Raw genomic sequence first — 12,438 nt, 5'->3', positions numbered from 1 at the left:
ATTTCTCCCCATGGTGTTTTTTCAGAGATGTATGTGGACTGCTGCTCCGTTTCCCTTCAGAGGCCTCCTGAGGGACTTTAGCATTGCCACGTTTCAGGACTGAAGCCGATGAGTAAAGCTGCGGCCTTTGCGAAGGCTCTGAGGAGGGAGCCCCGGGTATCCCTCTCCCTGTAATGCTTCAGAACGAACAGGGACACAGCCCACACCTCCTACAGTGCCTCTTCCTACCTGAAGGAGAAAGAGCTCTTGCAAAAATTTTCATGTATTTTTCACATCCCAGTGACTGTCCACAACCAGACAATAACCCCAAAAGTGTTCTTGAGAAAGAAAAAGCTTTACTAAAAAGAAACAAGAGAAATTTCCATTTTCAGATGGAAAAGTAGGGTTTATAATTTCAGGTTTCCTTGGTAAAGCTTAATCTTATTTACCAAGAAGGATTTGGCAGGGTGTGATTCATTCCCTGCTCTTAAACATGAAAACATTTATCTGCCTGCTTAAACCATCCCAGAGGAGGTTTGGCTCTCTGCAACAGGTCGGAGCACCCAGAGCATGCCTGTACGAGGAGGATGTGATCCTTCTCTGGCCACGTGTATGTCAGGGCAGGGGACGTGGTGGACACAGGACCTGGGGGCAACTTCTTGAGAAGTCTCTCTGCCTTCCTCCTCCTCTGGGATCATCCTCGCTGCCGCATCACGCTGCGGGAAGAAAGGTTAATCAGAGGGGGCTGGAAACCCTGAGGCTGAAGGGCAGGTATTTTTGTTCTTGGAGGAGGTGTACACAAGAGCAGGGTTTAATCTGGGTTTAAAATCTGGGTTATTTTATAACCCAGTTGGAAGCTACTCAGTGGGAACACACCCAGGGAGGGCAGTTAGAGCTGTCAGCATTCAGCTGAGAGCTGAACCGTCTCCAGGGGAAGTTACTCACGATGGCTGAGCTGCTCTCTCGATTCATCCCGGCAGATGGGATGGGCCAGAGGTCCACCTCTCCCTTCCTTCGCTCCCAGCCTTTCCTCTGCTAGCAGAACCCTTCCGCGAGCTCGTTCAGGTCACTAACCTGGCAGAAATACGTCACAGTGTGTATAAACTTGCCAAGGGATAGAATCTTCTCGGAGGAGGGCACACGCCTGGTCTGCAGTCAGGACAGCTTTTTCACCCTGTTTCTGTTTTTCCCCTTCTGCACCAAGAGCTCAGTGTTTTTCAGCTCATCTTTCCTGACATCACCTCTCAACTCGTACAGGTATCTCCTTCTGACCACACACAGCCCCTCAGGTGAATTAAGTGTTGCCCTTTCAGTGCAGTTCCTCCTGAACCCTCTGCAACAGGCATCACATTTTCATGCTTTTCGCTCACAGATTATCTGTCAAATCCCACTGCAAGCCAGCTGGAGCGCCCGTCTCCATGCATGCAGAAGACACAGGAGATATTTAATCTGCTCCACACCTCTGATCTCCCATTGCTGCTGCCTTCTTCCCCTAATCAATCCCCAGTCCCTATCCCTTTTCCCCACCCCTGCAGGGTAATTTGAGGGGTGGGTAACTAAGCACTTAAGGTCAAGGAAGAACCTGTTTAACCAGGTTTGGTTTAACCCTAGTGTGTAAAGCACAAGAAAAGACAGGATTTATTTGTCCTTGCTCTCCCTCATCTGCCCTGTGGTACTGCTTTATCCATCAGCACAGCCTTGCCTACCTGCTTTTCCTCTTATTTCCTATTAAAAACCAAGTAGAGAGATTAGACCTGTGTATCCCGAGCTTCTCTTGCCTCATTTCTATGTAAAGCTCTTATCAGTCGTGCCAGCAAGCCCAGACCGCTGCTGCTGCAGATTATTCACCTAACACCTACAAGCTGGATTGTGCAGGCAGCACTGGAGCAGACTCCCAGCAGAATCCAGACGCATCGTAGATACTCCAGATCTTCAGAAAGCAGCCTGGTAATACTTGTCCAACTAGATAAAGAGCAGTGTGGGGCACAGTCGTAGAAGCCAGAAGACTGTAAAGCAGTTGGAATCTTTACAGAGCCTTTTGAAAGGGGAAAAATCTTGAACTGCAGAAAATTTTGTCTTTAAAAGGTACCCAGATGGTAACGCTGAGCAAAAACTGGGTACTCTGAATGAAACTTTTCTCTTGAAAAGATAAATCCTTTGTATGGGGTCTGTATGCTGAGATTTTTGAGTGACCACCATGAACTCAGAGCAAGGACGTGGGGAAGTCTGAAGCTCCCCAGCCCTGTATCCAGGTGTTTACAGTCAAACGGATGCTGCTGTGCTTGTGGTCAGAGGAGCCAGACGACCCTAAATCAACCAAATTAAACACGTAAGCCCGTGATAAAGAAGAGTTTGAAAATTCACTCATAATCTGCAGTGAGCCAAGCAGTCAGAGACCAGCGAACACATGGCTCTATGTCTGAGAACGGCAACTTAGCCTCTAAACTAAAAAAAAAAAAAACGTTTTTCTATTCATTTCTAAGCAAGTTGGGCTGGTTTACGGAAAAGCGGGGCTGTGAGCACCATTTAAATCACGCACAGCCTGAGGTTTAGGAAAGGTGGTTTTAGCTTTCATTCACTGCTTAAATCCATGTGTGTGTGGGGGTAAATTGGCCTAGGCTAGGGCAGCACCGTGACATGCAAATTTGGGGGATGAAATTCAGCTTGCCAAACGTACCAAGAAACTACCAGATTTCTAAGAGAGATTATTTCACTTCCCATTAAAAGGATCTACACGTTTATCTACACCTGATACTCGTATGGTGAAAATAACCCACCAAACTCCTTTTTTCTCAACTTCACACACTTTTTCATGCTGCTGTTTGAAACCAACCCTATTCCCCGTATCTGTTTCAACACCTTCACCACCCAGGTCTGCAGGCACCCTGGTGAAACCTCTTGCTGGACAATGGCAAGAAACAGGGAAAACCACCAAAATACCCAGGGGTGTGACTGCAGCTGTAGTTTCATGGCCAGGAGGTCCTTCTGCTATCACTGCCAGGTAAGGGGGACCGCATCCCAAGGCAGGGTTACAGCCAGAATGGGCAGCAGGGCTTTGGAAATGCTAACTTAAGCTATTGCCTCTTCCAGAAACGTTCTGAGAGCTCTCCAGGCTGAGACAACTTCTAATGTAGCTGCTATTTCAGGTGACCACTAAAGGATGGTTTATTACCATTCTGTAAGCTATAACTTACTGCAGTTCACCATTTTTCCCTAAAGTCCTAATTTTAAAGAAAAAATTGGTTTGTGTTTGGTGATGGGAGGTGATCCAACCCTTGAGCCTCATCCGAGTCACAGGAGTCAGAGGCCCCATCGTGAGTCAGGACCAGCTTTAAGGATTAATCCCCATGACTGCATAAAGTTCCCAACAAAAACTGCTTTAGGGCAAGTCCAGGAGATCAGGCTCCTGTAATGACTAAGCACCGACCAGGGGTAACTCCCAAACCAAATTGTGGCTTTACGTTTTTTCATGCATTTCCCCCACCAACGTATGATCTGGTGTTTAAGCAGGCTAATGTTAGGTGAAGTCATTCTTTCTTGTACAGAGACAAGAAAAGCACGGAGGATGAAAATTGCAGATTTCCTGAGGATACACCCCCACGGTGTATCCCAAACCTCCTGCTTGTACGAGACTCAGACAACCCACTTACTCCAAGGTATGATGACAGCACCCGCCACTGAAAACGCAGCAGTTCAGATTTCCAGAAGTCACGTATCCAAAGGACGGACACCAGCACAGCCAGACTCTCCCGCCTCGGTTTCCTCTTTTCCTCCCCATCTGTGGGCTGCAGCTCTTTCCTAACCTGCCCTAAAGTATTTGACCGATGCTGAGCGCATCCAAGTGAACACACATCGCGGATGAGGTGGGGTGGGTGCTCACTGCCTTGCCTGCAGGAATGCTGTCCCTTCTGAAAGCACCACAAGATGACAGGGAATGCTTTAGAAGCGACTCAGCGTAAAACAGCCCCAGCAATACTTCTAGATTTCTGATGCACACTAACAGAAGACAGTTTTGGGGCTGGATACAATTGAAAGAAACCTCAAAAAATGATCTTTGAATTTCAAGGATCAGAAATTCGCAGCTAAAAAGAAATTGAAATCTCCCTGGAAACTATTTACCAAGGAAAACTCACAGTAACACATTCTTTCAATGTTAGAACAGGTTGAGAACTAAAAGTTTGCAAAGCTCAAACAGGAGTGAAAGGAGGCTGAAGCTGGCAAAAGATCTTAAAAAAGATATTTTAAAAATGTTTTTCCAAATCTTTATTTCCATGCTTGGAAGTATTTACTAAGCTCTTTAGCTGGTGAGCAAAAACCAGAAGTCACTTCCAGAATCTGTGAAAGAAAAAGGGTTCTTTCTGTAGGTCTCAAAATGTTCCTGGGATTCTGACGCTGGAAAAGTTTTCAGAGCGCACTTCTTCCGAAGGACTTTCCAAGAATGCATAGTTTACTGCAAAACAACCTCACAGAGAACTACAGCATTCCTGTTGAGAGATAAAAAAAAGCTATTTCTACACAGGCAGAGCCAAAACATTGAAGTTTTACATTGCAATAAATGTATTTTTGTTGTATTTCGATAAGGTACAGAGGACTGAGTATACTGAGACTATACAGGAGCCTCTTTGCTCAATGCAAGGCAGCACACCTATGTAGATGCCTTCTACACATTCTATTTGTCAGGTTATAGATGAAACTGTTCAAGTGATCATTGGTTCATTGACAGCCCAGATTGCCAGCTTTTCAATTTTCAGTTCAATAAAACAAAAAACCCCCAAGGAGAACACTTTCTCTTTTTAATCATATCCAACCCTGTTTTCTGTAATGAAGAACTTCTTTGCCAGCCCCAGGAGAGCAATTTTTTGAATGTCACTTTCAGATAGCAAGATAAAAATCTCTGCAATTTACAGAAAAGGACTCTCGCTGCCATTTGCGGCTTGAACCACTTCCCAATTTATCTACTTTTTTTGAGGCTGTTTACATTTTCAGACAGCCCGGCTCCCTCAAAGTCAACATGCTCAGTTTAGAGCTGCAAAAATGCACTCTGTGCCGGGCGCGAGAGAGACTTCGGACCTCCGACAACTGAAAGGCTTCTGGATCAAGTCAGCTGTGTGAAAAACGGCAGGGAAAAAAAAAAATTTAGAAAAATCGCATTTTCTGGTGAATTGTATCACTGAACAGCAGCGTTAGCCACAGACAGTGCAAGCCCTTAATCAGGTGGAGGCAGCTTCGCACACCCGAAAGTGCCGTTCGTTCCCTGGAAAGCTGCGGGACCCTCAGATCAGCATGTCGCTGCGTGGAGGAGGGAGATGAGAAAGAAGGACATCTTTAATTTGGCTGAAGAGCAGCTGGCTTTCTTCTTATTAGAATTAGCTCCTCCAGCAAGCCCTTATGCTTTGTCAATGAGGTTGAAGCACACTTAGCGCAATTCAGAAGCGACACATCAACCACTTCCATCAAACGCATCCAACTCGGAGGGCTCATTTGTTTGTTCTTTCCAATATTAAAGACTAATTTTGATTTAGACTAAGAGCCTTTTCCAGTGCAAGCATCCCTCGGGAGGGAGCTGTGGCAACACAAGAACATTCAATTAGTTGTCTGCTCTAAATTACTCACGGAAAGGAGCACGTTCACGTGGACAGAACATGTATTTTCAAAGTCCTAGCTGGAAGGGGGCTGCATAGCTAACAGTTTTTGCCCCCTCTTTTATATTATCAGTAGCAATTTTAGCTTTGCATAAACATTTCTTAGCCTAGCAAAGCTGCTCAGTCACCTACTTTTTCAACCTTCATCTTCACTGGTAACTTACCACCTGCTGCTTTGTTTTCTTGTTTGTATCTTATTACGAGACAGAAACAAAAAAGTAGAAGCCAGTGACTATTAAGCTGCCCTGTTACATCTTTAGCCCAAACCTCCTCTTTATCAGCTTCTCCCACTCTGCAGCACCTGGAGTTGTGCCTACTTTTGCATATATTTAAAAAAAAAAACAACCCAAACCTCAAAAACTCAAGGCATTAGTGGAAAAGCAAAACAAAACAAAAACAAAACACAAAACAGGAAAAAGGTCTATCGGAACAATTAAAAAAAATCTTTTGGACAATTTTTTGGGGTCACTTTTTGGGTTCAGTTTTGATTGCTGGAGAATTTCTTAGGTCCAGGATGGAACTTCTTGACAACGGAGAGGTGGAATTTAAATCCATGTCTCCCACATGGAGATTACATGTTCCAGCCACCTGTGAGGCAATGGCTAAAAATTCAGCGAATCATTCTCCAACTCTGCTTAAAAGGAAGTTAAATACTGAAATTTAGCAAAATCTGAATCTGATGGGGGTGGGAGGTGGGGGCGGGTGTGTGTCCCAGGGACCTTAGAATTTCTTAAAAAGTCTTACTAAAACTTTTCAGTACATTCGCATTTCTATAGAGGTTTTTTTAAAATCAGTCTCTCAGTTCCTACTCAAATCATCTAAAATCAAGGAATCATAAACCCAAGGCCCATGGGCAATACAAATATATCCAACAAAAGCAGGCAGTGACCTGCCCTCAAGCTTTGGCAGAGGATTGTGCAGACCATAAATCACACATTGGATTTGACCTTTTTCCTACCTTACGCAGCTGAAGAAAGATCAATAAGGATTGTTGGCACTGAGTCAGAGGGGATGTTTCTTTTATGTAGCTGTGTTTTTTAAATGACAACAGATGTTCAGTGAAGGAAGGAAGAAAATGATTGTATTTCAGCAATAGAATGCACCAAATGCAATCCTAGCAAGGTGCAAGAACTGATCATCATTTAATGAGGTACATTTCAGAAAAACCCAAGGTCAGAAAGCACTTCTTCATTTGTAACAGGGTATTGCACTCATCTCTGTGCAGAAGGAAAGACCCCTGGCCTGGTAGGAAAATGCACAGAAAAATTATTTATCCCCAAGGCAGCTTTCCTGGCACCATATTAGAGCAAAAGAATATTACTGAACAAAAGCTCTACTTGTCCTACAGAGCCCCAGATCCAAAGTCTACAAATCGAGAGCCTTTCCAGTCTCTAACGCCTGCAAAGATGGAAAGCAGCCCTGTGAGCTGGCCAGTTCCCTGCCCGTGGTAGCATCGCTCTGCTCTACACTGGTACCCTGGCTCAGACCAGTCCATCCTCTCATCTCAGGTACTGGCCATAAAATGGGAATAAAGGAAGAGTTGCCACAAGGAGATATCTTGGGAAAAGGAAGTATGGGGCAAGTATACATAGCAGGTGATGCTTTACCCAGCGGGCTCCCCAGCGTTGAGGTTTCTCAGCTCTGGAAGCTTCCTGAGCCTCCTACAGTTTTTGCCTACTTAGCACCTCTCAACAGATCCCTCTTTCAAGGATTTGCTCCGTCTCTCCTTGAATCCACAGAAATTGCAGGTATCCACAATTTCCTTTGAAGAGTGCTCACACAACTTCACTGAAGGGGAACTGTCCTCCTTTGGAGGACATCAAGTTTAGAAGATCAATACTTCATCTATTCTAAACTCTGTTGAATTTCACTTGTTTTCCCTTACCCTTGAGCCTCACAATGAAGAGCAACGATCAAGAGTAAAGTACAGGCACAGTCCTGCCTTCCCCCCAGGGACTCAGACAGCAAAGGAAGGAGAAAGGCCTCTGCTTCTTTACCAAAAACCTTTCTGCAGACCTAGAGACAGTTCTCCCTGTACGAGTCATAGCTCGGGATCCCTCTGCACTGAGTATTTAAAGAAATCACAGATTTTTAAAGTGCACACTGGTGGGCAACACATATAACGCTCATTCCTAAAAATAATACCTAACCAGTCTTGCATAGTCTGGATTATCTGTGAGAAAAACACTTCTTATAATTTCACATTAAAAGGAATGCTAGGCCTCTCCAAATCTATTTTAGCCCATGCATACTAACTAGATATACTAGGACTATGAATAGATTGCAGTGCAAGACAAAGAAAAATAATCTAACCCCTACCCTGCACAGAATTCAATACTTGGAGGAATTGGAGGAGTTAAAAAGCAGAAAGACTGTTTGTCACTGGTTTATGATCAGGTAAAAAGTTACATGCAACACTCAACATCCAGTTCCTCAAGTCTAGAAATTCATTTCTATTTACCTACAACAGTTCCTACTACTGGGACAAGCAGAAATAAGTGTAAGAAGTGGTAAAATGTCTGTGAAGCCTCAATTCATAATGAACTCCAGTAATCAGACAGACTAGCTGTAAGGCATCAGAAAGAAGCTGGAAGAACAAAAGACTTGGAGCTGCTGGCAGGCGATCAGCAATTTCTAGCAGAAGTTGGTTACAACCCTCAGACATCTGCACACCTCTTACAAACACACGGCCACACTCGACGGCAAATTCTTGGAAAAAGTTTTAAGAGCCTAAATATAATTGTAGAGGTAATAAAGCAAGAAGGATTTTCAAAATCCACAGGCTACCCTGTAGACTTTTAAGAGAGATTTTTCTCAGCTTTGCAAGGGCTGTAAGCAGTTCGCAACTCTTGCTTACCACAACCAAAATAATTAAAAAATCCCACCCTTACCTCCCAGGAAAGTCCAGGATGACTACATCAGTCATAACTTAACAGACATGAAAAAAGGATCCATTTTAGTTCAGCTGTGAAACTGAAGTTCATATAGGTGTTATTCACAATGCTTCTAGCAGAGGCATGGAAATGAAAATCAAGTAGTGATAAACAATTCTCTTGTAAACAATTTTTCCACCATTTCGCTCTCAAAAACGAGCACAAACCAACCCAAGGTATTTTTTGTAGACAAAGCAAAACAATCATTAGAACATTGCCATTCAAAAGGAAATAGATAAACAACTTAACCATTTATTTGACTGCATTGTATTTAGACAGCTTGTACATTTCATAACCCCACTGTTTTTGTTCTCATCAAAAAGGATAAAGGGACAGAAGAATATAATCCACTCAAAACAGCAGTCCAGTATTTTGAGATACACTTGGTATTTTCGTAGATGCCCACCTGATACCTGAACTCCAATATAGGTTGCAATGTTTATACAAGACCTGAAATTTTCTTAACATAGCACTCTGTTTTAGCAATGTCTTGCAGTGCCCTGAAAAATAGTTTGTGATGTACGATGCAACACCAATTAGATTATGCCTACTTCTCTTGAAGGTGATGAACCTGATAATTTCTTAAAAAACAATATAATGCAAACATCCATACTGACATGTCAGCCAACAGCAACATCTGGGCAAATTTAAACATAAGAATGATCAACTCCTTAGATTTGTCAATACAAAAGGTGAGGGGGAGAGGACTGTGTTTTAGCAACAGACATGAGAAATAACCAACTTTTCATTGCTAGATTTCTTTTGAAAACTTATTTTCATCTCTTTGCAAATTCAGAGCTTCCCACTTGATATCCAAATCCCAAGCAACACAGAGAACAAATCTGTTTCTTTTAATACGAACCAACACATACAGCTTCAGTATCTTCCGTAGCGAACTGTGTGTTACACAGCAGCAAGATCAGAACCTTTCAGACAATGTACTCTTTTAAAAGATACGTGCACCTATTTTGCGCAGTATTTTCAAAACGTGCATGGCAACAACTACTTCTTACAATAAACAAACAGAATTGTATTTGAAGTTTGCTCAGAAGCGATGTTTTTGGCAGTGCCTTTGTGAAAAAGGATTTCGGCTAACTTCTAAGTCGGCTTTTGAATCTGAAGACACCCACGGCTTAAATATTAACCAATAGAAAACTTGCCTGTCTGGCTTTTCAGTTTTTAAACATCAGCAGACACACAAGATAGCCCAGTTTGCAATTTGTGATACAAGTCCAACAGCTGTTAACAAGGTATGAAACCTCCCCGATCTGTCTCCTTAGTTCAAGCAAGCCAAGAGCAGTCACTACGTCCTGGACCACGGCTGAGAGAAGTCTGTTTCGACTGATTTAACATTACCAATGCTTAAGCCTCAACTATGAACGACTCCTGAAAAGCCACCCAGAAAAACTGGCAAACCTGAGGGATCGGCATAATGCGAACAAAAGGTTTGATCATGTCACAAGGCAGTAGTGGCAACACACAGGCTTTACCCTGAACTCCAACATGCTCTGTGAATGACAGACTCTGGTTTGTAACGCTTTGTCTTGGGCACCATTTTATATATGAGTTTTCTTTACTGAGGGGAACAAACCCCCTTAAATGCACAAATGGTGTCTACAAGCAGAAAACTCAGAAGGGCCAATTTCCATTAAAAATCTTTATTTTCAAATACAACTCATAATTTGTACATGGTAAGAAATGCCCATCACCATGTGTGATTGGTCTGTGCAAAATAAGGCTTTCCTTTAAATCCAGTTTTCCTGCATAGGGCTCTTTTCCAAATGTTACTGGAGGTAGGGGTTTTGTTGGTTTTGTTTTTAAATGTACAGTAATTAGCAAAAAAAAAAAAAATTCCATGACTCAAACCAAACCCTAAAAAGAAAAAAAAAAGTGTAGTAAGGCAAATCTGAAGAGTACGCTCAACTATAGAAGAGCGGATTCACTGAGAGTTCATCCTTTTTCACAGATTACATAGGTTCTTCCACAAGTTAACTAATATTTCTTTTTTTTTCAAAGTGAAAAAAACCCAACTGGTTCATAGAACTGGGATATATAATCACACTGAACAAGAAAGCCTAGACACTGTAATTACTGAAAAAAAATTGATGGGTACTGGTAAAACCTATGTAAGCCCAATTAAAGAAAGGAGGAAAAAAGAGGAAAAAAAAAAGGAGAAAAACAGAGCAAGAGCAAATGCGAGAAACAGGGAGAGAAAGTAGTTCTTCCCCACTGCTTTGATTCTGGAGGGAAAAAAATCCCCCAATAATTTAGCTCATGTAAGTTTAGAGAAAATGAGAGCAGCTAAAAATGGATACAATACACCTTGAAATTTATTTCCAAGACCAAGAACCAAAGATTGAAGCGTTTTAGGACACTGAAGCAAAGCAATCTGAATCTGAAAAAAAAAAAAATTGTTCCAACTATCTTAAAATAGCCGTTTTTCAGAGCTTCTAGCAATAATTTTTGATTAAATAAATCATACCAATTTACATTAATTTTCTATATCTTCTTTTAAAAGTCCCTCACTCTTTTAACGGAAAAAAGTGCATCCAAAACCAGCAGAGATTTACTGGTGACATTGGGTTCTCTTTTAGCAGCTACTCAAGGTTTTCAAAATAGCTTACACTTCTTGCTATAAGAAAAGGGGGGCCTTCCAAACCCTCGTTTGGGAGAAGTATCCAAATTATAAAAATCTGAAATAATTTATTATCAAATCCAGAATTTAAATAAAAGCAGAAATTTTCTTGCAAAGACAATTGAAGAAAGTAAAAGAATAAAAGCATGCACTCCAAACTTAGAGGTGAAGACAAATATACTTATCTATACAGGCACTGGCAGACGCAATTTAATTGTTACTGTTACTCATTGTAACACACACCCCACCCTACAATACATTTTTTTCATTCACTAATCACTGAGGTACCAATATTTAAGAATGGAAAATTCAATATTGAAAAATAAAACCTAAAATTGAAGCCTTTTTCCAGAAAACTATGGCAATTTTTGTATGAAATGTTAGTATACTTATAGAATTTTACAATCTACATTGGCTTTTTTCTGGAACCAAAAGTTGCGTTCCACATACAGGTTCTTTGATAAAATGTTCACTGTGTATGTCATACAGTCAGTAGACTTGCAAATGAATGAACATATCTTGGCTATCAACTGGCACATCTTGCTGGTACCAAAAGAACTCGGACGTTTGAAACAATCGGTTTTAATTCTGAACAAACGCGCCATGCCAAAGTGCAACAAATATGTGCGACACTCAATGAGACACTGACAGAAAGAGCTGCATGGAAATTACTAAGTCCACCTGCAAAGCAATTTTGTACAAATTGCATTGCATGCAAAGGACAACTCTGCGCTGTTGGGACGTCAGTTGCTTGATGTGATGGTTTCTTTTAACGCAGCCATAGTTTAAGACGCAGTGCATCAACTCCATTTAAATAGTATCTGAACAGCCTCTTGTCTCGCACAAAACCAAGGTTTTCATAAAGTTTCAAAGCGGACTTATTTGTGATTTCTGTTTCCAATACAACCTTTAAGGGAAAAAAAAAGAAAAAAAACATATCATATTAGAAAGCAGTTGGAATTACATGACCACTGCAACAATTTCAAAGTTTTTATTTCAAGGTACACTTATTAGCAATGAGTGGAATTAAGTTTTTCTCGTCCTGACTTATTCTAGCAACCCCTCTCCATTCCTACATTAAAAATAATAAAAAAAAAAGCAGTTAACCAACAACTGTAATTGTAAACAAGTTGAATTCATATTAAGATTTTAGTTCTTTGCTGTAAATAGTATTTCAACTCCTAATAGCTAGGGTAAAAAATAAACAAACAGAACACAAACAACCCCTGTCTCCCAATACCTGTCTCTT

At 41.6% G+C, this 12,438-nt stretch overlaps 1 protein-coding gene across 2 annotated transcripts in view; it reads right to left on the bottom strand.

Moving 5' to 3' along the window:
• Window positions 1–8,793: 8,793 nt before the first annotated feature.
• NAA30 (N(alpha)-acetyltransferase 30, NatC catalytic subunit) overlaps window positions 8,794–12,438 on the bottom strand; it is a 22,501-nt gene continuing 18,856 nt past the window's right edge. For both annotated transcript variants that reach the window (XM_026849844.1, XM_026849847.1), the window contains one exon: window positions 8,794–12,096. In XM_026849844.1, coding sequence (XP_026705645.1) covers window positions 11,959–12,096 — 138 coding nt within the window. In that variant the 3' untranslated portion in view covers window positions 8,794–11,958. The remainder of the gene's footprint in view (window positions 12,097–12,438) is intronic.

Source organism: Athene cunicularia, assembly GCF_003259725.1.
Source record: "Athene cunicularia isolate RWA chromosome 5 unlocalized genomic scaffold, athCun1 chr5_part1, whole genome shotgun sequence".
Taxonomy (NCBI): Eukaryota; Metazoa; Chordata; class Aves; order Strigiformes; family Strigidae; genus Athene; species Athene cunicularia.
Note: the sequence above shows the minus strand (reverse complement) of the source record. Positions and strands in the feature narration are given on the sequence as shown.